Below are 26,741 nucleotides of genomic sequence, written 5' to 3' on the forward strand. Positions count from 1 at the left end.
GGGGTGGGCCTACAAGAAATAATACAAATCACGTGTTCCCTTCTTAGCCAGTAGCGTGTGTTTTGGGGCTACGTGAGTCACTGTGTGTGCAAACTTGTTATTCTCTGCTGCTTTGAGCATGGCAAGTGGGTCTGTGCAAGAATTGTGTGATGGATCCTGTTTGTTTACAACAAAATCATCACACGTTTAGGAAGTGAGTTGATGTCGAATCTTGGCAGCAACCTCACAGAAATGATGGTTGAGTTTCACTGGTCCGCATGGAAACTTTTTGCAGAGTGAGTGGGCTTTCAGGCAGTTTGGGGGCATGTTTGAAAATAATGGGCCTGGCTGGGGTGCATCAGAGTGTGGCCTATTTATAAAATAATTTTTGTAAAAATTGTCACCACATTCTAAGTTTGTCAGGAACTACCCCTTAAAGGGCCCAGTTGAGCAGTGCACAAATAATGATTTTTGAAGGCAGGATGTTTAAAAAACCCATGTGTGCTAAGGGGTACCGTTATTTCTTGTGCGATATCGTCAAAATTGAGTGGGGCGACAACAGTATTTGTGTATTCTTCACAAACTTGTCTGTTAGAGGGGCATGCACAAATGAACCCTCAGTGAACACGGGGTTTACTTAGCATTTTTTGCATTCAGCGTTATCCAGCTATGCAGTCAGTGGTCTTAGCCCCTAATGACACCCATATGCTTAGTAGATAGTACAGGTTTTTTGTGGCAGCTCAAGAACCCTCTGTTCTTGAGCTGCCACAAAAAACCTGTACTATCTACTAAGCATATGGGTGTCATTAGGGGCTAAGACCACTGACTGCATAGCTGGATAACGCTGAATGCAAAAAATGCAGGTCACTGGTATCTATAGGTGTTGCAAAACTCAATTTGTAGAACAGGTATATCCAGATAAGGCCGGAGAGCCAGATGTTGCCTTCCAAGGTATTTTTTATGGCCCATGCCATGCCTGCTAAAGGACTCCGTAAAATTCTGTGTCTTTCATTGTATGAGGGAGGTTGGGCATTAGAGACTTTGTTGTGTTGAATGCAATATACCAAAGAGCTGAGCATTTTGTCTCTCTCTCTGCCAATGAAAGGGTTAAACATTACCAGCTCTGACTCTCCAGTTTGTTATGCCATGTCCCGCCCTCATTGCTGCTGGCTTCTGCCAGATTTATTATTTTTGCAGACTGCTTACACCTTATAATCTGGTTCTGAAGTAAGAAAGAAGAAGGCAAAGAAAAAAAAACGCTTTTAGCTGCTTGGCACACAAACTACTTATTAAATGTGGATTTGGCTAGCCCAAACACGCCCAGGCAGGCAGCTCACTTAACTCTTTTATTGCAGGGCACAGACACAAAATAATAAAATCTGCCCATTTCAGTAGAACAGAAGCTACTGTTGCACAACTTGAAAGTGCGGTGCTCTCCATACACACTAGTTACAGGATAAATTACCGTATGTGCCGCCACTGTCTAGCAAACATGGGGAAGATTAAAGGGAAACCCAGCTGGCAGAAATAAAATGTGCTTACATGTTGTGTCGTATGGGCTCCAGCCATCTTTAAATGTTTGCTCTTTGATGAAAGGTTTCTTAACTATTGCCCCTAGCTATTTTCCAACTGTACTACAAATTCATTGTCTGCTTATTATTATACAGTAAACTTTAAAGCACCATTATAATACCAGGTATTAAAGGGAAAGTATACCCTGTTTACCCTGAACAGTGTTTTGTTTTCATTTTATTTCACAGAAAAAGCAAATATTTCCCTGTACAGTTGTAGTTTTATATATAGATTGAAGGGGCAGCACACCCTGTTGCTCACGTGATGCTGCAGTGAGCTTTGATGTCTGCTGGAGTTTTAAGTCCCCTTTTCCTTAAAAAAATACTTGTAATAAAAAATCTGCACTCTTTTCATCTACTGTACCTTAATGGGGTTGTTCACCTTTAAATTAGCTTTTAGTATGACGTAGAGAGTGATAGAGAGAGAGACAATTCACAATTGGTTTTCATGTTATATAATTTGTGGCTTTTGAGTTATTTTTATTCAGCAGCTCTCCGATTTGTTGGCTAGGATCCAAATTACCCTAGAAACCATGCACTGATTTGTATAAGAGACTGGAATATGAATAGGAGAGGCCTGAATAGAAAGATGAGTAATAAAAAGTAGCAATAACAATAAATTTGTAGCCTTACAGAGCATTTGTTTTTAGAAGGGGTCAGTGACCCCCATCTGAAGACTGGAAAGAGTCGGAAGAAGAAGGCAAATAATTAAAAGATTTTAAAGAAAAAAAAGAAATAATGGAAACCATTTGAACAGTTGCTTAGAATTAGCTTTTCTGTAACATATTAAAGGTTTACTTAAAAATGATAAGATACTATTTCTTTTTTTGTAACTTGAATTTTTAATGGATAAAATAATATTTACATCAATTGCATTGAAAACATTGCATATTATGGGTACACGCAGTGTCCCTTTCCAGTTTACAATGATGTCATTATCAAAATATTATGTTATCCATTTCTGAATAAAATCACATGATTAAGATACTTCTTCTATGCTCAGAGCCTTCCATCTCTGCATATTTGCATTGAATTTGGGAGCCATAGGTATCAGTTAAGCCTGCCTCATCTGAATGAGTGGAAGCTGCCATATTTTGAGACATAATGGCTTAGTTACCACTGCAACCATAGAAACCATAGTGGTAATGTTAAAATGGATTAACCAGCGCCATTCAATAAAGTTATTTCATTCCACAGCACTTGCGCTTCCAAGTTTTGACAACAAGCCCGATCGCGCCCTGCCAATCTGTTCGGATGAATTGTGTGCAAATACACCTGTAGACGCTGGGGAACACTGAAGTTATCACCACCTGAAAGAATACGGTATATCCAGGGTTCCCACAGAGGCCAGCGTCAATAAACACAGTGAAATTGTCTCAGACATAAAAAATCAGACATAAATGCCATCCAGGCCCCAGGCAATTTGCTTTCCAGCATGAATTAAAGGGCACCTATCACAGCCAAAATCAAACACATATTAACAATCTGACCAGTACAAGCTAAACACGTTTAATCAAACTACATATATAGTTTTTTGAAAAAACTGCAGGTTTTAAAAAAATCCCTTACTTTGTCAAATGGGTTCTTTCACTGAGGGAGGCCATATTGAGACTCTAACAGAGACTCTAATGTGCAAATTTCAGGAGCATGCTCAGATTGTAACACTGCTTTGAGTATTCTACCCAGAATGCCTTGTTTTAGTAAACTCCTCCACTAGAAGTATCCACTAGAAGTGCTGCCACCTGCTAACTTCCAGCAGGTGGCAGCACTACTGTACAGCAGCTAACACACAGGTTTGGCTGATTTGAAAATAGCTTAGAAGGAGGGTTGATAAGCAAAAATGGAATTTGAACTGAGCATGTGCGAGATTTCAGAGCTACAGTTGGCTGGGAAGATATAGGTAGGAGGAGCCAGTGAAATCCAAGATGCCTGCCTCAGCTAGAACTGCAGTGGAGATAGGGGAGATCTTGCAGAAGGTATAGTGAGCTGATCATTTACATTATACAAACAATTCTAACGGTTTTAAAAATAGAATTTCTTGAACTTTCACATAGTGTATTTACTTAGTAAATGATTTTGGTCATGATTGGTGCCCTTTAATGTGTTTTGTAAGTGCATCAATCGCCCCCACTTGCGGCCGCATGTGGGGGCACATTTACTATGGGTCAAATATCGAGGGTTAATTAACCCTCGATATTCGACCATTCGAATATCGAAGTCGAAGGATTTACCGCATTTCAAACGATCGAAGGAAAAGTCATTTCGAACGTACGATTAAATCCTTCGAATCGAAGGATTTTAATCCATCGATCAAACTATTTTCCTTCGATCAAAAAAAGCTAGGAAAGCCTATGGGGACCTTCCCCATACGCTAACATTGGTGCTCGGTAGGTTTTAGGTGGCAAAGTAGGTGGTGGAAGTTTTTTTTAAAGAGACAGTACTTCGACTATCGAATAGTCGAACGATTTTTAGTTTTTCGATTCGAAGGTCGAAGTAGCCAATTCGATGGTCGAAGTAGCCAAAAAAATAATTCGAAATTTGAAGTATTTTTTATTCTAATCCTTCACTCGAGCTAAGTAAATGTGCCCCTAGATGTATCTTATCTGCAGCCTGCTGCAATAAATCCGTTTTTAACCAGAGTGAAGCCTATGTCTAATGGAGTGATTCTCAAAACGCATTAGGTGTATCTTATCTGCAGCCTGCTGCAATAAGTCTGTTTTTAACCAGAGTGCCATCCAGTTGCTTGAATTTTGTAGTTGGTAAAAACATTTCCCAAAATTGCACCCTGCACTTGTGGTCGTAAATGACCCTTATATTGTCCTTGGAGAACAGTAATATTTTAGGACCATGTGGAATGCTTTGGTGAAAGCAGTCAAAGGAGATTCTAATTTATCTTAAGGTGGCCATGCACCTGAGGATCTGCCCATTTGGCAAGGTTGTGAAAAAAGCAGATCTTTGCCCAATATGACCACTGTGTGCCAGACCATATTGGGTTAATAAATGGAACATAATGGGTGCCAATGCAGGCTGCATCAATGCACATTTGGAGTTCTCACCCTAGCAGGACTGAGTTAGATTCTTGCACTTTAAGGTAACTGTCTAAATTTGCAAAAGACGACATTCAGAGGCAAAGGTTTGGCAGAATGTGCTGATACATGAAGAATAGCTTCCCCTGACTCCCTCTTCCTCTTCTGTTCTGTTTGGATGATTTTGACCTAGTCAGGAGACAGTGGTAATGAGACTGAGACACAGACAGAAGGTGCTGTTAGAAAGCTCAATGCCAGAGGCTCACACTCCTATTGCCCAATACACCAGACAGAAACTCGTGACTAATTCCTGAAACTTGTTGTGGTTTAACAGTACACAAAAGAAGAAAGAAACCCCTATTGAAAGAGTTTATTCCCTGCAAGAGTAAGTTTAGTGGGGGCACCTTTTCACCTTGGCATGTTGTAAATGGACGTTACTATTTAAAGCAACTGAAGCTACTATTAATAAGTGTCTGCCCCCGGGCAGTTTCACTGGCAGATGATTCATTAAGCTGTGAGAAACACATTACAGATAGGGAAAGTCCTCCAAATATCAATTATGGGTTGTTGGATGTCTCACTAAACAGGCTCCCTAAAATAACTCAGGGGGCCACAAAATTGCAGTGCTGTAATCTAAACCCGACAGACTTGCTGCATAGCAACAACAACTCCATATTTGTTTCATTAATGTAGCCTGTTTATATCTGTTCCTTTGTTTCCTTCTATATTAGCCCACTTGCCTGAAGACAGCAGGGTGGTATTGTCTTCAGTGGTTAGTGATGCTGCCTTGGGTTGGGGATCTAAGTTTGATTCCAGCCAGGAATTTGATGAAGAATGAAAATGCGATTAGCTAAAGTATTAAGGATTCACCAATAGTGATGTGGGGTCCAGGTGCACTGATCCAGATTGTCAGCTTAGGGAGGTAATGAACACCATTAAAAAATTCAGCAGGACTGATGAAACCATGGCATTAGCTTATTTGTACTCGGGCAACAAACAATATCACGTATGTCTATATAGTATTGTTGGGACACTTCTATCACTTCTATCTCTCATCCATTACCTCCTCCACTTCACCCCTACACCCTCCTATAAAGGGGTGGTTCACTTTCCAAATAGCTTTTTTAAACTCAGTTGTCTTCAGATTGTTCACCAGCAATGAAGACATTCATCAATTGCTTTACATTTTTTATTCTTTAAGCTGAACATAGACGCAAAGATCCGATCTGTCACTAGCTTTGGTCGGACATAAGTTTCGTATGATTGCTGTCAGGGGCAGAACATCGGCTGATCTGTTCTTTTACTACTTTATTTGATCTGAATGGTTAGTGGCAGGTCGGGAGTTGGGGAAATCCGATCATTCGAGGATTCGAACGATCGGATCTTTGCGTCTATAGCCAGCTTAACTGGTTTTGTTTTTTTCAAAATTGGAGTATAAAGTTTGATGTTCCTGTCTCTGGTTTATCAGTCTGGCAGCTCAGTGATCCAGGTGTTAATTCTGAGCTGTTAGAATTTCCTCCATTAGTTGATACATTTCTCAGCAGCATCTGTGGGATATTAGCAACTATTGTATCAATTCTAACAGCTGCCTGTAATGAAACTCAGGGATTCTGCTCAGCAGGGCCAAAGATAAGAAATGAATCAACTAAATGTATTAATTTAGAACAGTTACAGAATCGTCAACCCCCCCTCCCCCAGTTAAAAAAAAGAGACTTTATACAGGTAAGGGAACTGTTATCCAGAATGCTTGGTACCTGGGGTTTTCCAGATAATGGATATTTCCGTAATTTGGATCTTCATACCTTAAAGGGATACTGTGATAGGGAAAAAAAATTTTTTTCAAAATGAATCAGTTAATAGTGCTGCTCCAGCAGAATTCTGCACTGAAATCCATTTCTCAAAAGAGCAAACAGATTTTTTTATATTCAATTTTGAAATCTGACATGGGGCTAGACATATTGTCAATTTCCGAGCTGCCCCAAGTCATGTGACTTGTGCTCTAATAAACTTCAATCTTTTATGCTGTACTGCAAATTGGAGTGATATCACCCCCTCCCTTTTCCCCCCCAGCAGCCAAACAAAAGAACAATGGGAAGGTAACCAGATAGCAGCTCCCTAACACAAGATAACAGCTGCCTGGTAGATCTAAGAACAACACTCAATAGTAAAAACCCATGTCCCACTGAGACACATTCAGTTACTTTGAGAAGGAAAAACAGCAGCCTGCCAGAAAGCATTTCTCTCCTAAAGTGCAGGCACAAGTCACATGACATGGGGCAGCTGGGAAATTGACAAAATGTCTAGCCCCATGTCAGATTTCAAAATTTAATATAAAAAAATCTGTTTGCTCTTTTGAGAAATGGAATTCAGTGCATAATTCTGCTGGAGTAGCACTATTAACTGATATGTTTTGAAAAAAAACATGTTTTCCGATGACAGGATCCCTTTAAGTCTACTAAAAAATCATGTAAACATGAATTAAACCCAATAGGCGGGTTTTGCCTCCAATAAAAATTAATTATATCTTAGTTTGGATCAAGTACAAGGTACTGTTTTATTATTACAGAGAAAAAGGAAATCATTTTTAAAGATGTGGATTATTTGATTATAAAGGAGTCTATGGGAGACAGCCTTTCCATAATTAAGAACTTTCTCGATAACGGGTTTTTCGGGTTAACGGATCCCATACCTGTACTTCAATATTAGGACAAAAAAAATAGAAAAAAAATATATATAAATAATATGGGCACCTGCTTAAATCTCAGACAGAGGGACTTTTGCCCTAATAGTGTGTGTCTGACTCATGTGCCAACATACTTCAGCCTTATTCAGATGTCTGCTCCCAGTTTAAGGACTCACTGAGAAATTACAGATGAGAGTAGAATGCTTTTTTTTTTTTTTTAAAAGTGAAATACATGTGCATACAGTATGTACTAACTAGAGCTTTAGCTGTCTGTCAGTTCTTCGCCCAATTGGCCTTTCTCTCTTTTTTTTTCATAATAATAATGTTATGTAACACGCATCTGCATTTCTTAAGATTTTGGAAGAATGGATTTTGGCACAGTGACAGACCTTGCACTTATTGCAGCCTTCTATGTTCTATTACTTATTTTATATATCGCTGTAAATTAGCCGTTATCAAGAATCTTTTGCTAATACACACCCTTTCTCGTTAATGCTTCATAATATCCAAACATACTCTGATTTGTAAACATTACAGTATAGAGATGAGAATGGCTTACAGAGGTGCAGTAAAAATGTTTCACATTTTTGGGGTTCAAGCCCACCTTTGTGGTTACCTTACCTTATAACAGGATTATGAATATATAAACAGATATGCGTCAAATGTCGCAGTAATTTAGGTGGGCAGATTATGTGATTTGATTCTAAAGAAGAAGTCTATGGACTTTTTGGGTTTTCCAGTCAAACTTGTGATCAGGTCACCTTGTTCTAAAAAGCATAGCAACAGATATATGAAAGTGTGTTCATAACAGACACTTTCCTGTGTTTTCAGGAATATCATTTTATTATTATTAAATACTAATACTAAATACTGACCCCCAAGTTCCACCTTGACTGGCTGCCTTCCACCCTTGTACTGCTTTGGGCCCTCTAGGGGGCAGCCCACAGTTTGGGGACAACCATTCTACAGAATATTCATGCATTTTGTGTATTATAGATACTTAAATATATAGAAAAAAATCTGGGTTCATGTTTTATTATAGAGAAAGGGATTTTTGCTCTAAATGTTAATCGTCCTAAAGGATCACACAAGGAAGTTTCCACAGACGCTAGTGTGCAAGCATGGATGTTATGATAAATTATTCTTGGCAGGCACATGTAAATCAGGGAGTCTATGATTAGTCCCTGGTATGGCTGCTCTGTGTTACTAGGGTGCTTGTTTACTAAGCAAAGAGAACGGGGAAATATTTGTAATGCCTCTGTATGATCTCTACAAGATAATGACATAAAGTCAGGTCATATAAAGAGCAGACAACCAGTTGCCTTGTGTATTTGCTGGTAAATCTAGTATTCAATAAATTTGGCTAGGTAGTATCATATAGCAAAACGATTGTATAATATAAGTGTCTGTTATATCACGTAGCAAGTGCAGAGTGTGTTTTCCCTGATGGGCCTTCACATTGATGCAGTAAAGCAGCAGACTACACGCTGAAATGATAAGAAAGAGTATTATCCAGAAGTCCATTATCCAGAAAGCTCAGCAAAACAGCAATGTAATTTGCCATAGTCCATTTAATGATTTCCTGTTGTACCTTGTAGTTTTAGTAGACTTAAAGCAACAGTATACTCCATTGTTCTACTTGAGTGCAATTAATAGGGTGTGTGCTAATCGTGCTTTCTTGCCTATTATTATAATCAGGAAAAATCTTATGTTTTTATTATTTCCTGAGCTAAATAGGGCAGACAGGGAAATTGAAGCTTTTCCTTGTTTGGTCCATGAGAGTTAGAATATTAGATTACCAATACACAGAAAATGCCCTTGATTAATGTACTCCTGCTAACAAAGTCACAACAAACATGGAACAGCTTCAATAAAAAAACATAGATTTTTCATTATTTATACAAAGGTATATTCAGCCAAAGCCCTATTAATTACACTCATGCTGAACTATGTGCTATTCTTATAGTAATAAGTCAAATCAACCGGACTAGCTGTTCTTGGAGATGTTTTGCTAGTCATCCTACCGGCTTTCTCAGTTTATAATGAATTCTGAATTGAGAAAGCCAGTCGGATGACTAGTAAAACATCTTCAAGAAAAAAATACAGCAAGTCCACTTTATTTGACTTATTACTATAGATATATCATGACCTGGACAAATTAGAACCTTCACAGACATATTTGCTGTATATACATATACTGCCCTTTTAAAGTTTGGTGATCTAACTTACTGGAAAACCTTTACCTGGAAATCCCCAGGGCCCAACCATTCCAGATTCTATACCTGGAAAGCCCTTGCAGAGAGTGTGAGGCAATGCATATAAACATCTAGTACTATAGGACACTTTCTTGTTCCTACATGTTTGGTTAAGAGACTACCATCCCAAAACCTACTTTCTACCATGGTCACAAAGACCAATGTTACACAGATTATAAGTGTTTTGCCTTCTGTGTTTTTGTAAACATGCAAAATGCCTGAAATCACCCTCAACTGGCCAGATTAGAATTTCATTAATGCTAGTGTACGTGTGTGCCAGGTTATATTTGCATTAAAACACCTGTCCTAAGGGGGTTACAGTGCTTCCACCTGCCTGCTGGTAAACAACATTTAGAGGCACATTTATCAAGGGTCAAATTCCAAATTCATGTGTTTTTTTAAAACTCCCATAAACTACAGTGAACTCAAAATTGGACCAATCAAAATTTAATTTAATTAAAAAAATAGAATTTTTAAAAAGCTCAGGTGAATAGAATCGACCTGAAAATTTAAATCGAATTTGATTCTAATTTAAAAACTTGATTCAGGAAGGTTGCAAACAACTCAAAATTGATCCCTGGCGCTCTCCCATTGACTTAAACAGCAATTCTGCAGCTTTTAGTTGGCGAATAGACTAATTCAAGTTCTTAAAGGGCCAGATTATGATAAAATTCTAATTTTTTAACAAACTCGAATTGAATTTGAATAACTCCCTAGTCAAATTTGACAGTTTTGACCATGAAAAAAACCTTGAAAATTTGAATTTCAAATTCGAATTTTTAATTCGACCCTTGATAAATCTGCCTCTTACTGTATTCTGTCAATATACATGAATAGTGATGCATATAAACATTATAAACACCTGTAAATAATAAGAGGCCCTTTTATTTATAATCATAATGTCCCCATGCCTTGCATCTCATACCCCTTCATCTCCTCTTAGAATGTAGAAGGGCTCCCTTTACCTCTGGTATTAGTTTTATTTTTGTGTGTCTGGATTTAAGAAAATGTCTGCATGCGTTTAGCCATGTGCCCCACATGCTTGAGTTAAAACCCTCATCTACTGTTCTTTGTTCAGATGTTGTCTTGGAGAAAGCCATGCATAAATGCATCTTGAAGCCCCTGAAAAGCTACATTGAAAGCATGTTGAAAGAGTTCCGTGTAAACGACGGGTCTTGGAGGCAACTGAAAGAAAATCTGCAGCTGGTGAGGCAGAGGACACCTCAAGAGCTCGGAGTGTTAACGCCAACGCCTGAGTCTATGGACATTGAGAAAATGCGTATCAAGTTCTTGAACATGCAGAAAATGTATTCTCCGGAGAGAAAAGTCATGCTGCTCCTGAGGGTGTGCAAACTCATTTATACATGCATGGAGAATAACTCAGGTACATGTTAGTATATACATATAGATTCATTTTGGGTCCATTCCCCCTTTCTGGATTAAAGGAATTGTTGAGTGTATGAATAAATACTAGGTAAATAGATAGGTTGTGCAAAATAAAACATATTTCTAATATAGTTCGTTAGCCAAAAATGTATAAAAGCTGGAGTGACTGGATGTCTTACATAATAGCCAGAACACTACTTCCTGCTTTTCAGCTCTCTTGTTTTCCACTGATTGGTTACGAGGCAATAACCAATCAGTAACTTGAGGGAGGGCCACATGGGTCGTAACTGTTGCTTTTGAATCTGAGCTGAATGCTGAGGATCAATTGCAAACTCACTATTCAGTTATGTCCTATGTGCCCCCCCCCCTTCAAATTGCTGACTAACTCAGCGTTAGAGAGCTGAAAAGCAGGAAGTAGTGTTCTGTTATGTTATGTTAGACATCCACTCCAGCCTTTATACATTAGATTTTTGGCTAACTTAGTATATTCAAAACATTTTTTATTTTGCACAGCCTATCGATTTACCCAGTTTTTATTTTTACACTGAACTTTTCCTTTAAATGGTGTTTTTTGAGAGGTAAAAACCAAACACCTAAATTCTTAGTAGTGGTCTGTGTGAGCTCAGCAGAAGCTTAGAACATGGAAGAGGTGTGTTCCAGTCACTGTCTGGATATCAGTTCTCTATGATTTTATTCTATTCCGTGGCATGTTTTTTTACTCAACCAGGACATTCACCTGTAAATCATTCTTTTGTGCAGCCAGGCCTTACACAGTTACATTTCCATTCCTCAGAGACCAAAGCATTATTTATGCCATGACAATTAACTGGACTAGAAGTTGGTATTTGATGCACTACACCACCCAAGTTATATTTTCTAGAGTATCAAAACAGACCTGGTGATATTTTGTATTAGGGACGCCCTGCCTGGAGCCCCCTAGCTGCTGCTGAACTGCAATTCTTAGTCATGCTGCGAGTTTAAGCCTTGCAACAACTGGAAGGACACAGAATGAATCTAAACATTTCCCCGTACAATGTGACTATATTTAATGATATAATGATGCCTTTGTTTCCTAGGGAGAATGTATGGGGCTGACGACTTTTTGCCCGTGCTGACCTATGTGATTGCTCAGTGTGACATGCTGGAGATAGACACTGAAATCGAATATATGATGGAACTGCTGGATCCAGCTCTTCTGCATGGAGAAGGTACAGTTGTTTCCTTAAGATCACTGAATTACTTGGGTCAATTTAACATAGTTACGTGGCAGTTTAACCTTATGTTAAAGGAGAAGGAAAGCTACTGAAGCAGTTTATTGCCAATAGATTAGCCACAATAGTGCAAGCTATAACACTATATTTATTCTGCAGAATGCTTTACCATACCTGAGTAAACAGCTGTAGAAGCTCTCTCTGTTTGTTTAGGATAGCAGCTGCCATATTAGCATGCTGTGACATCACTTCCTGCCTGAGTCTCCCTGCTCACTCATAGCTCTGGGCTCAGATTACAACAGGGAGTGGAGGAGGGAGGGGGTGGGGGGAAAGGGAGAGAGAGCAAGGGTCAGAGGAGCAAACTGAGCATGCTCACGCCCTAGCCCTGGAGGTTTAAGCTGAACAAAGGAGGTCTGATACAGAAGACCATGTATACACAATTGAAGGAAAGAAAATCTGAATTTCTTTTGACAGAGAAGTTAGAGCAGCATTACTTCGAGGGTTTACTGAAGTATTTATATAGACCTTTCTGATAAAGCTTACTTCCTTCTCCTTTAAGACCTACTTAACTTAGTTAATACAGAGGAATTTTAAAAACCAGGAACAAAAATATATAGAAAGTCAAAACAGGGCACTGCCCCTGGAAAAAGACAGATGACAGATAAGCTATTACTGTACAACCTAGTGACATTATCTAACACAGGCGGCTGGTGTTTCCCAGCAGTGCCAGTGGCCACAGTACATAGACAAGCAATTCTAAAGGCTTATCTAACAGCATTCTTTCTAACGAGAGGAAACTGGTTTTGACAGGCTGTGCACAGTATTTGTTCAGCAGTGTACAAAATACTTTTAACCTTCTACCGAATCGTTGGCTTCTGAAAACAACTGGGAAACTTCAAATTAGTTTGTTTGTACTGTTAGTCACAAAAGCATTAACATACTGGCAATACCACAACATGCTCTCACTGTCCTCCTGGTAATTGTCTCTCAAAGGATCAATAGAAAGTACAACTTATCCATTTCTTTTCTCTTAAAGGGGTGTTCAGCCAAAACTGATATTGTAGTCCAAGCAACTTTCAAATATGCCTTAAACATTTATTATAGTTTTAAAGGGGTGGTCCACCTTTAAGTTAAGTTTTAGTATGTTATAGATTGGCTAATTCTTAGCAACTTCTCGATTGGCATGGGGCGTAACTATAGAGGAAGCAGACCCTGCGGCTGCAGGGGGGCCCAGGAGGTATAGGGGCCCCATGAGGCCCTAATTCATATACAATTTCAATAAATATTAAAGAGAAACAAGTCAACCTTTAAACATTTTGGGGGCCTGAAAAATAATTTGCTGTGGGGCCCAGTAATATCTGGTTACGCCACTGCGATTGGCCATTATTTTTTTATAGTTTCTGAATTATTTGCCTTCTTCTTTTGACTCTTTCCAAATGGGGATCATTGACCCCATGTGAAATGTAAGGCTACAAATGTATTGTTCTTGCTACTTTTTATTACACATCTTTCTATTCAGGCCTTTCTCTATTCATATGCCAGTCTCTTATTCAAATCAATGCATGGTTGCTAGGGGAATTGGCAGATTGCTGAAACTGGGGAGCTGCTGAATAAAAAGGAAAACTATAAAAAATAAAATAAAAAGCAAAACTATACCACCAAAATGAATACTTAAGCAACAGATGATATCATAGTAAGTGGCATATTAAAGAATCTTATCAAACTGGAATTTATATTTAAGTAAATATTGTTCTTTTACATCTCTTGCTTTGAACCACCATTTCATGATGGTCTGTGTGCTGCCTCAGAGATCACCTGACCAGAAATACTACAACTCTAAGGGGCAGATTTATCAAGGGTTGAATTTCAAAGTAAAAAATACTTCGAAATTCGACCATCGAATCTATATACTTCGAATATCGAATTGGAACTTTTTTCTTCGAATTTGGGTATTCTACGGTCAAAGTAAAATCGTTCGATTTTACTTCGACTTCAAAAAACGTAGAAAAATGCTGTAGCCCCATAGGCTAACATAGCACTTCGGCAGGTTTAATTTGGCGAAGTATTGAAGTCGAAGTTAAAGAGACAGTACTTTGATTACCGAATATTCAAACTATTTTACTTTGAATCAAATTCAAAGTAAATTTGAAGTCGTAGTATCGATGGTCGAATTATCCAAAAAATAACTTCAAATTTAGAATTTTTTTACTTCGAAAATTCCCTCGAATTCACTTCAACCCTTGATAAATCTGCCCCTAACTGTAACAGGAAGAAGTGTTGAAGCAAAAGACACAACTGTCTGTTAATTAGCTCATGTGACCTAACATTTTTGGTATGTTTGTGTGCATTGTGAATCCTACAATCCCAGGGGGTGGCCCTTATTTTTTTTAAAATGGCAATTTTCTATTTAGGATTATCCAATGGCACATACTATTAAAAGAAAGTATATTATTATGAAAATGGTTTATTTACCAGAATAAGGGTTTTACATATGAGCTGTTTCATGCAATATCTTCTTATAGAGACCTACATTGTTTGGGGGGTGTAGTTTTTCTTTAAACAACTCTACAGCCACAAATAATAAAAAATTAAAACCAACTAAAAATGGCCTCAGAATATCACGTTCCACATCACATTAAATCTAGGACCACACAACATGGATTCAGCTCTTTTCCACAGGCCGAGATCAGTGTCATGTGGCCCTAGCCTAAAAGTTCATTTAAATATGACCAACTCCTTTAAAGTTATTTGTAAATTGCTTTTGGATGCTATATTGTTTCAAGCTTCTTACCCAGATAACAGAAAGGGCTGAACAAATACTGCTTTCAATAGAAATTAGATTTACAAATATCTTTAAAACCATTGACAATGTTTAATCATTGCACATTAGAAAGTTCCCCTTTAAATAGACAATACAGTATGAGGGCTTAGCATATTGTGGGTGCAGGGCTTCTTTTCTCTGCATATTTGTATTCATGTTATCTCCCACTCCTGGGTATAAATTCAGCTATGCAGAGATGGAATGTTCCGAGCCCACAGCAAGCCAAGCCCTCATACTTTGCCATCTGTTTAAGAGAAATGGAGCAGATAGATACAAAGTGATGTGTTTGCAGTAGGACCAAGACTATAGCTAAAGACTACTTAGCTTCATCAGCAGCACACTGTTAATAAGACTAATGTTTCTCTCTAAAATTGGACAATGCTTGAGTTGTTCACCTTTGAGTTAACTTTTAGTATGATGTAGAGAGTGATATTCTGAGACAATTTGCAACCATGCATTGATTTGAATAAGAGAGTGGAATATGAATAGGAGAGGCCCGAATAGATAGATGAGTAATAAAAAGTAGCAATAACAATAAATGTGTAGCCTTACACAGCAATTGTTTTTTAGATGGGGTCAGTGACCCCCCCCATCTGAAAGCTGGAAAGAGTCAAAATAGGGAGGCAAATATTTTTAAAACTATAGAAAATACTAATCGAAAACTTGGTTAGAATTAGCTATTCTATAACACACTAAGAGGGCAGATTTATTAGGGTTCGAGTTGTCTTTTCCACGAAAATCTGAGTTATAAAGTTGTATTTTTTTGGGTTAAATAAACTATTATAAAAATTATTTGATTTTTCAAAAAAAAATCAAATTTGAATTTTCGAGATTTATTATATCTCGACCCTGGATATAGCTCGAATCCGAAAATACACCATCTGAAACCTGTCGAGGTCCTGTAGTAGTCAATGGCAGAGATCCCATCAAACCATTTGTTTGATGTTCAAGGTTTTTTCAGAGGGTTTTGTCCCAAAACTCAAATGATTTGAGTGATTCGAGTTTTTTTCACAGAAAACTTGATCAATTTGAGTTTTCGGGGTTTCTGGGCTCAAACTCGCAGAATTGGGTTTTTGCCATTCAAAATACCTTTCAAGATGCAAGTTCCTTCAAGGTTTAAAAAACCCTAATATTAGACCTTTGATAATTAACCTCCAAAAAGTTAACTTAGAGGTAAAGGTAACTTAGAGGTAAACCACCCCTTTAAAATGCATATGAAATTGAACCAGATATGTCCTTTTCTCATACTCTTTAACTCTTAACATACCTCCCGCCTGTTGTCCCTTCTTTGGAGTCATGCTCCAGAAATATTGTCCAGAAAGACATAGCACTTACCGGTATTAGAGTTTTGGATCAGGCTGCTGTCTGAGTGGATCAGGGGGTGTAGCTTAAAAGATCCTGATTTTTTCATCTTTAATGCTTGTGCAGTAAAGCTTGGAATGCATTCATACCTTATAATATACCTATAACTGTACATGTTAGGTCTGATCCACCTGTAATTCCTTGTGGTTTTCGAGAGAACAGGCCCAGTAGGAAAAAAGTGCTGCAAGACATAGATCCTTCCTGCTGTCGCCAGTGTATCTCCCAAGGGTTCCATAGCTGAGGAACATTCATACAGATTTCTGGCTTGAGCAAGCTACTATCCTTATAAAAGCGCAGAGCTGTCTCAACATTTTCCATGCCATGGGCCAAATTAGCTGTCACACCCATGTGATTGTGGGCCAAATCCTGTTGAAATCATGTCATATTAAAAAGTCTATGGAACTTTTGGGAAGGATAACTATCATAAAAAGGCCACATGTAGCCCAAGGGGACTGCAGCTGGACAGCACTCTGTTAGTATATTTATCCAGTAATGGCTCATTCCAATAAAAGCTAACCATTACTTTTATGCATGACATTATGAAGAAATGTGAATATCGCTTTTATTCTTAAATTGTAACTTTACTATTTTCCCTTGAATGAAATTTGACCACAATGTGCTTAACCAATTGGCTGCATAGAAGTTGCAATTGTATTAGTCAACAGCTAATGTATCTGTACAGACATATCTAAGCTCATGTTTAGCAGAGTAAAGGTGGCCATAGACTCCAAGATCCGCCACTAAACTGCATGGCTATATCGGGGGTAATTCCAACGTTCGGCCATACGGCCGAACGATCGAATTACGATGCGCTAAGCGGCTCCGACGGGTCGGTCAGGTAAAAATCCAACCTTCCCGATCGATATCGTGGCCAGATATCGATCGGGAAGAACCGTCGGAAGCCCCCATACACGGGCAGATACGCTGTCAAATCGGTCCAAACGACCGATATCGGCAGCTTTATCTGCCCGTGTATGGTAAGGAATTTTGAGTAGCCTTCTGGCTGGATAATATAGGCCAACACTTTCAAGTAGATAAATGTCGAATTGAGTGTGACGGGAAATCCGAACAACTTCAACCTGCAGATGATGAGTTCTTTCTGAGGTCCTAATTTCTACCTTCATTTGTCATCACTTGAAGAATAATCAGATATCACTGTACTATGCAAACTTCCCCCATCCCCCAAGTAAGGCATGGCATGATAAAGGGGAACTCAACTCAACAATTTTATTGGGGTTTTTGAAAGAAATTGCAATTCTAAGCAATTTTCCAACATGAACTGCCAATGTTCAGTTGTTTTAAAGTAATTAGTAAATATAAGTGCAGTGGAAAGTAGTATATGTCTGTCCATTTTCCTTTTCTGCATGGCTGATTCTGACTAATGTAAACTGAGTAACAGACCTGGCTTTACACTATAAGAGCCGCTCATTTGGCCAAATGAGAGGATCCCCCCCCCGATATGTCCACCAAAGGGACTGCATCAACTAGCCAATGTGATTCTCAATCAGGTGGGGAATCAAACCTTGCCCGTTCAAGAACCTGAATCAGCAGCTTAAATCTGCCTTTGTATGGCCACCTTAAGATCCGGAGAATAGAAGGGGAGTTAACAAATACTGCTTTTGGTTACTTGTGTTTACAGATTTTGTATTAATGTATATTGGAAAGTTGGTATTTCTTTTTATCATGTAAAAAGGTTCAGGGTAGACATACTCATTAAAAAGGCCAAACATTGTTATATGGACCATTCCAGCTGGTTTGGGTTGTGAGCTCTCATCATTCCTCAGCCATATCTGCAGGTGGAAGGTGGGATGCTGGAAGCTGTAGTTGTCAGGGGCATTCTAAATATTGCCTAGTCTGAGGCCCCCTAGACATCTGGAAATAAGAAATAACTAGCCTGGTAATACACCCCTAGACACATGGAACTACTCTGTCCCTTCTGTAGTACTTTTAGTTAAAAAGTCAGAGTCTCTGGCAAAATATCTGCCACTCCTGTTGCTCCTGGGTGCCTCAGTGAGAAGACAAAATGCATTCTTAATGCTCATCATCTCCCAGCACATTATTAACAGACAACCCAGGTTGTTTCTTGTTGTCCTAGCTTCCCCTCATTATGCACAGTGGGACCTTCCCCAACAGCCTTTCTATGTGGAGGAAGGGGGGTTTACGTAGGGTAGGGGGAAGGTTTTTTTTTAGTAACGGGTTGAATTCTCCTTTAAAGCAGTACAGGTATGGGATCCGTTATCCCACTACCCAGAAAGTTCTAAAATACGGAAAGGCGGTCTTCCATAGACTCCATGTTATCAAAATATATCAATTATTTCAAAAATGATTTCCTTTTTCTCTATATTAACAAAACAGTACCTTGTTCTTGCCCCCAAACTAAGATATAATTAATCCTTATTGTAGGCAAAGCAGCCCATTGGGTTTATATAATGTTTAAATGATTTTCTAGTATGCAAAATTATGCAAAGATCCCTAATACGGAAAACCCCAGGATAACTGGTCCCATACTTGTAGCCTGAATATCCTACCAAAAACCTGTATAACAGTATTTCACACGCTAAAGGTATCTTTATGTTCAAATATTCTTCAGCCATTACTCTATTTACACAATGTAGATGAGAATGTTCCCTGCATATTTTCATCCAGTGAGCATTACTAACATTCCTGAATGGGTGTTCTGTTTGCATCTGTATCCAAAATCATCAAATGGAACAACGGTATGTGAGGTGGCTCTGTTTTTACAGCAGGTGGAAAAACCTTATAGAAATAATTGTCCATGCACAGGGAACATTGTGCAATATAACAAAGATGTTCCTTGTCCAGTAAAACGTAATTGTGCACAGTTCATTTTCCATGTCATAATTCCTGTGTTATTCTGGTCTAGCTGAACTAAATAGTTCCATCCTGTGAGTGTTTCAGATAACAGGAGCACGCCTCCTTCTTCCTTCCTGAACTTGGCTAATCCTTGTCTTCATTCTTTAGCACTTTGGCATCTCCACAATGACAAACGTCCATGCGTGATAAGAGTAGATGCCAGAATGACAGTTGGAGGGGAGAGCACTTAACATCCCCACATTGCTTGCTCTAACAGATTAGAGGGGAAAGCTCTTCAGGCATTTGACATGCTGTGTTCACTACTCAAATGCCAGATAAAGGAAACTTTACCCCCAAAATAGTTACCTGCCCCTTTGACGTCACGGCCCGACCATTTTGACATCACGGCCCGCCCCTTTGTGTCCCCGCCCCCCACCAGCCGGTAAAGAATTTTTAAAAAGGTGGCAACCCTACCAATGGCACATACAACTAATAAAGTATATTATTTTGAAAATGGTTTGTTTACATGAAGCAGGGTTTTACATATGAGCTGTTTTATGCAACATCTTTTTATAGAGACCTACATTGTTTGGGGGGTATAGTTTTTCTTTAAATGCACTTCATAAACTATCAGTAGATATTTATATAAAAGCATCATGTGTTAATAAATATATTAAGTATTGATGTGTTCCATAAAGAAACACACACACACCCAGCAAGTACAATTAATGAATAAATGTGTTCCTTTAATCTTGCTATACTAATAGGGATGGGCGAATTTGACCCATTTCGTTTCGCAAAAAATTTGCTGCAGTCGAAATGTCGCCGATGCCCATTAAAGTCTATGGGGCAAATTCACGTAGCGCCGAACGCTAGCATTACTTCGCTAGCGTTTGGCATTTTCGTTACTGCGCAAATTCACTAACGAACGCTGGCGTAGATTTGCTAGTGTTACTTCGCACCCTTACGCCTGGCGAATTATCGCTACGGACGTAACTACGCAAATTCACTAACGCGCACAGTGTACTGAACGCTACCTTTTACGCTAGACTTCCTTCGCCACCTCAGACCAGGCGAAGCGCAATAGAGTAGATAGGGATTGCTTCAAAAAAAGTCAAAAATGTTTCTAAGTCCCAAAAAACGCTGGCGTGTTTTCTACATTATGGGTGATAGGCTGAAAAAGATCGCAAATTTTTTTGGGGCTCCCCTCCTTCCCCCCTACATTTCCTGACTCATGGCAACTTACCTATACAGTGGGCACATGTGTAGGGCAAAATAAAATTTTTATTTGATGTTTTGAAGGTTTTCTAGGCATTTGTAGTGCTGATACGTATTCCTCCATTGAAATTTGAATTTGGCGCCGTATGCAAATTAACCATCGCTAGCGTAACTTCGCTTAGCGAATCAACGCTAGCGCAACTTCGCAACCTTAAGCTACCCCTGAGCGCAACTTCGGATTTTAGTGAATTTGCGAAGCGCTGGCGAAACTACGCCTGGTGAAGTGCGGCGAAGTTACGCCGGGCATAACAACGAATCTTAGTGAATTTGCCCCTATGGGCGTCAAAAATGTTTTGACTCGTCTTTTTTTTTTTTTTTTTGATGCATGCCGCCATACGAGTCTATGGGTGTCATTTAGGTGGCGAAACAAGGCGAAAAATTTCGCCAACATCCTTATATACTAACACATTCCCATTCCATGTTCAGTGTTGTGTTTTTTTTTAAGCTTGCATGCGGTGTAACCCACCACTCCTGTGCCATGTTGGACAAAGGTGGGGGGTTGCGCTGTCCTATTAGGGCATGCCACTGAACATGCATATGTCCTTTAAACAGGGCAGACCCTCCTACTTGCCATGCATTGCATGGCCTCAGGGACCTTTGCCTTTCTCCAACCCATAGCTGTCAGTCAAATGATCGCCTTTATTATTTGAAGTTCATCAGACCAGAAAAAGTGTACTGCTGATTGGCTGCTATGGGTTAGTCAAAGTGGCGTCAATGGATGCAACTGCCATTGGTTGACTCCAGTTAAAGGGGTTGTTCACCTTCCAAACACTTTTTCCAATTCAGTTGTTTTTAGATCGGTGACCCCCCTCCCAGGGCTGCCTCAGAAGGTGAAAAAAAAACACTTGACACTTCAATATTCAATATTAGAAAAACTTTCACAAATACAAAATAGAAAGTCATTGGAAAAAGTCATTATTTCTGGTGATCTATCTGAAAACAACTAGGTGTTTGAAGGTGAACCACCCCTTTAAAGTTGCAGCATTCTGCAATTCTGTTCCAGAGCAATCCAATTTGATTTTCTGAAAATATTGGTTGAATAGGTTGTTGGGGAGGCACCATGCATTAAACCGCTGACTTGATCTGGAGGGGCAGAGGGGCCAGCTTTTATCTGCCCGTGTATGACCAGCTTTCATCCATTCAGATTTGTGTGTTAAAATTCTGAACTTGAAGGCCAAAGCATTGTATTGGTTTACTTTGACCTTCCTTGTGTTTATAAAAATTGCATCGGATTATGGTATTTGGGCCAAACATATGACTGGAGAATCAGTAACATGTTTCATATAGATGGATGAACCATAAATCTTTCAGCCAAGAAGTCAGTAAATGTTACACCTGTAAATATTGGTTTGCAATGGCAGACACGCCTGCGGAGAGATGTACCACACCTAATTTATGTCTGTGAAATTCCATCTGCATCATCGCCGATCTATAAAAATATACATGTATAATTAGACTAGTGTGAGCTGAGTTACTAACCGCCTTTTTAATCTTTTCGCAGGGGGTTATTACTTGACCAGTGCGTATGGAGCCCTTTCCCTGATAAAGAATTTCCAAGAAGAGCAAGCGGCGCGGTTACTTAATTCAGAGACCAGAGACACCCTGAAGCAATGGCACAAGAGGAGGACGACTAATAGAAGCATCCCATCTATTGATGATTTCCAGGTACAGCGTCTGAGCCCAACTCTTGGCACATTATTTAGCACATGGGATGGAATAAGCACCATCACTCTTATTGCTTGAGATCAAAATGTTTATGTTGTCTGTTTAATTGGCTTCCCAACATTCTCAATAATAATTTAGGCCTATATTTAGTGTTCTTATGGAGTTGTAGGATATCAGAAGCAAGGTTTGCAACAGTTCTTGTAATTCACACCAGCCAACATTTATTGGTCCCTTGAGCATCTGATTGGTTGTTTGTATTGCTAGATCTAGCACAACCTTTGTACCTTGTATTACATTACTCCCTTAGAGGTAGTCCATCTTGTAATTTTCTGTCATCTGTTGTGTGTCACAAGTAGAAAAGTTCTGTGTGTTGAGGCTTGCTCTCATGGATACCAGAATACCTTAATTGTGATCATGTCTAGATGAGATTTGATTACAATAAGGATGTCAGTAAAATGTTTAGAATGGGTTTAAAGATAATGTTCTCCTTGTGGTTCAGGAAGGTGCAATGTTGGCATCGCTAAATTAGATTCCTTTCTTATAATTCTATTTTTATTTATTACTATTCATATATAGCGCCGTTGTCTTCATTAGACATAACAGTATATTCATACAATCAGTGACATCTTACTGAAAGAGAGAGTTAAAATACAGTAGGGGGAGGGCCCAAATAGAAAAGAGCTTACAGTCTAAAAAGGGAAGGGAGTGAGACATGGGTTGGGGGTAACCTGTGTAGTGAGGGGCAAATTCACTAAGATTCGTAGTTGCGCCAGGCGTAACTTCGCCACACTTCGGCAGGCGTAGTTGCGCCAGCGCTTCGCAAATTCACTAAAATCCGAAGTTGCGCTCAGGGGTAGCTTAAGGTTGCGAAGTTGCGCTAGCGTTGATTCGCTAAGCGAAGCGAAGTTACGCTAGCGATGGTTAATTTGCATACGGCGCCAAATTCAAATTTCAATGGAGGAATACGTACAATCACTACAAATGCCTGGGAAACCTTCAAAACATCAAATAAAAATGTTATTTTGCCCTACACATGTGCCCACTGTCTAGGTAAGTTGCCATGAGTCAGGAAATGTAGGGGGGAAGGAGGGGAGCCCCAAAATTTTTTTCGATCTTTTTCAGCCTATCACCCATAATGTAGAAAACATGCCAGCGTTTTTTGGGACTTAGAAAAAATTTTGACTTTTTTTGAAGCAATCCCTATCTACTCTATTGCGCTTCGCCTGGTCTGAGGTGGCGAAGGAAGTCTAGCGTTCAGTACACTGTGCGCATTAGTGAATTTGCGTAGTTACGTCCGTATCGAAAATTCGCCAGGCGTAAGGGTGCGAAGTAACACTAGCGAATCTACGCCAGCGTTCATTAGTGAATTTGCGCAGTAACGAAAATGCCAAACGCTAGCGAAGTAACGCTAGCGAAGTAACGCTAGCGTTCGGCGCTTCTGCACTTAGTCAATTTGCCCCTGAGAGAGGTCTAGTCACATGTTGCTCTCCAACCCCTTGGATGTTGCTCCCAGTTGCCTCAAAGCAGGAGCTTATTTTTCAATTCCTGGCTTGGAGGCAAGTTTGGTTGCATAAAAACCAGGTGTACTGCCAAACAAAGCCTCCTGTAGGCTACCAGTCCACATAAGTGCTACCAAATACCTAAACACAGCCTTTATTTAGCATTCCCAGGGACCTTTTTCAAGCTTGTGTTGCTCCCCAACTCATTTTACATTTGAATGTGGCTCACAGGTATCAAATATTGGGGTCCCAGTTCAGAATTTGTTTTTGAAAATTGATAAATCAGGAGGAGAATCAGGTTGTTATGAATGGTGGGCAAGTTGTTGATAGCATAGCTTGTAAGCTTTGATGAAAAGGTGGGTTTTAAATTAATGTTTTAGGGCCTAGAAGCTCTGGCAATGTCTAATGGGATGGGGGGGGAATTCCAGAGCATGGGTGCAGAGTGTAAATATTTCTGTATTCACAAGGGCTTAGAGTGCATAGCTTTCCTACACATATTACTCACCAGGTCTCAGAGGGCGAGTGCATATTTACAGAACTATTGTTAACAGCAGTGTACAGCCAGCTGCCAGTATGCTCTGACTCAGGAGACCAATTTAGAGAACCATACAAACAAAAACATAGGAATTTACAAATATCCTCAAAGTACATTTTTTTAAAGTGTTGTTTTATTCATACAAAATGTTCTGTTTTCATCACAGCGTGCCATGCTTTGTAGGTAATACAACCAATGAATTTGTTAAATGGTATAGTTTCATATCCATAAAAAAAAAATGAATTGCAATCTTGTAATACTAATTGCCAAGGTACACAATTTGTCAGGATTTCTGATTTTTCTTTTCCCTCGGACACAGAACTACCTGAGGGTCGCCCTGCAGGAAGGTAACTCTGGATGCACAGGCAAGACCTTAATAGTAAAGCCCTACACAACCACGGAAGATGTCTGCCACATGTGTGCAAAGAGGTTTAGCATTCAGGACCCGGAAGCATACGGTCTCTTCCTTTACATCGATGACACTTGGCAACAGCTGAGCGAGGACACTTACCCCCAGAAAATCAAAGCGGAGCTGCACAGTCGACCACAGCTCCAAGTATTTCACTTTGTGTACAAGCGTATCCTAAGTGACTTTCAAGGTGTCATCAGCTATGAAGATGACGATACCGATGTGCCGATGTAGTATTTCTGGCTATAGAGATTGTTGCACACCGCAGCTTGTGAAAAGGCTGTAGTGTTGGTAGTGCAGTAGTTATCTGCATTTGCTGTGCTCTTATAAACCCACTCCAAGTTGGAATCAACATGGCAGAAGGCCCAGTTGGGTGGAAATTGAACTTCTTGGACCAAACATCTGGAATGTTTTGAAGTTACTTTAACTGCTCTTCAGGCCTTGTTGAATCATCATGGAATTCACTACTGATGGGCCAGGTTGCCATCTTGGTTGAAAAACGTCGGTATGGAGGATGAAACGTAAAAGTTCCTATGTGTCTTGTTTCCTAAACGGGTTGTTTTTCTAGGGAAAAAAGAGTAGGGCGGGAGTAAAAATAAAACTCCTATTTTATTGCATTTGTTGGCGGCGGCAGCATCTGCCATCATTTGCCCATGTTTATAGACAGGGATACATAACCCTTCACTGTGTTGCCATTGTACAGTCCGTGGAGGCTTCACTTTTGTATTATACACACCGTTTGTAAATTTTGGTTTTTATAAGCAAACTTTTTTGTAATTAGCTGTTTTTGGTAGATGTGCCTGGTTTAATGCTTTTGATGAAGCTTTTAGAATAGATGCATTGTGCAAAGCCTATTGGTCTACATGTACTTATCACCAGCTGTGCTGATGATTAGTACCGTTGCTTCTAGATATTAAAGGGGCAGTTTACATTTTAATGGAAAAAAAGCTGACTGTATATTGATTATCAGTTTGCTCTTCCCCCCAAGCATCTGCAAATGAATTACTTGGCTCTGATTTCAAGTTCGGCTTATCTAAACATCCATATAATTATCACTCCTACAGGGTTCCTGCTATGTTTATAATTCCATTACAAGAAGGATTTTCTTTGTACTTAGTACAGCTCTGCAGGAAAATAAAGAACAGTCCGACTCAGGGCAAAACTGATATTCTTTTCACTGAAATTGAGTCACTTTGCTGCAATTGCATGAAATTGTTGTCACTATGCAGCAATTGCATACATTGCTAAAATAACACCATGTTGTAAGCCTTCGTATGCAGCACTTGCTATGTTTTATAGGACATTGTTTATCCCCCACCCCCCAATTAACCCCAAATGATCTGGGAGGTGTATTCCAGCAGCTAGAGGACAATAACATAATGTAAATATTGTACCCCCCTCTTTATATTCCCACCCTCATTCACTGCCAGTCAAGCCCCTAATATACCCATCACAGTTGTTTCTTCAAAAAGTAGGAATAAATGCTGAAATCCAGCTGTTTAACAGTTCTTCTCTTTCTGCATCAATTGAAATCCTGGTAGGGAAGGCGGGACTAAACACCAATGTTACAGACAGCATGCAGGAACTACATAACCCACAATGCATTGCACTGTGATGTTCCTTTTCTTATTGAAATCACGTGTGCAGGGAATTGTGGGGTTTGGAGGATGCAGGCTGAGGACAGATGGCTATTGATACAAAGTAACAGTAGTCAGCCAGCTCAGAAAAGTAGTCAGCCAGCCCAGTAGGAGAGCAGGGGCTAGGCTCTGAGAACTGTCAGAAACCATTAAAAATCATGAAAAGTCTGCATATTTTTTAATTGATGAATATTGCAAAGTTGATTGAAATTATGTTTACTTTTCAAAAAGCTTAAGTTATGTTTGTGTGGAGTTCCCCTTTAATGCGACTAAGAAGCAGACTTTGACCATGTTACTGCCTAACCCACAAAATATAAACGAACTAAGCAGCTGCAATTGACCAGCTCATTTCATCTTATTTCTAGTGTAAGCAAGCTTGGCTGCTATACAGTGGGCTCAGTGTTCTTCTGATTGGCATGGAGAATTGTAGCCTGGGACACAGAGGGTATCTATTACTGGCTGCTCTCAAAGTTTAAGGCATTCCAAAAACTCCACTTGAACGTTTTAATTGTGCAGTAAAACCTCTCTCTACTTTGATTGGATTTCACAGAGCAACGAGCATAAAATAATATGAATAATCCTTCAAGTAGTATTTATTGTGGCAATCCTA

General features: G+C 39.4%; 1 protein-coding gene across 4 annotated transcripts in view; it reads left to right on the top strand.

Annotated features, from left to right (window-relative positions):
- The window catches only part of rin2.L (Ras and Rab interactor 2 L homeolog), a 117,298-nt gene extending 91,117 nt beyond the window's left edge, over window positions 1-26,181 (top strand). For all 4 annotated transcript variants that reach the window (XM_018262901.2, XM_018262903.2, XM_041562668.1 and 1 more), the window contains 4 exons: window positions 10,593-10,898; window positions 11,977-12,108; window positions 21,888-22,051; window positions 24,405-26,181. In XM_018262901.2, the coding sequence (XP_018118390.1) occupies window positions 10,593-10,898; window positions 11,977-12,108; window positions 21,888-22,051; window positions 24,405-24,728 (926 nt within the window). In that variant the 3' untranslated portion in view covers window positions 24,729-26,181. The remainder of the gene's footprint in view (window positions 1-10,592; window positions 10,899-11,976; window positions 12,109-21,887; window positions 22,052-24,404) is intronic.
- Window positions 26,182-26,741: the final 560 nt, after the last annotated feature.

This window comes from Xenopus laevis, chromosome 5L, assembly GCF_017654675.1.
Source record: "Xenopus laevis strain J_2021 chromosome 5L, Xenopus_laevis_v10.1, whole genome shotgun sequence".
Classification (NCBI taxonomy): domain Eukaryota; kingdom Metazoa; phylum Chordata; class Amphibia; order Anura; family Pipidae; genus Xenopus; species Xenopus laevis.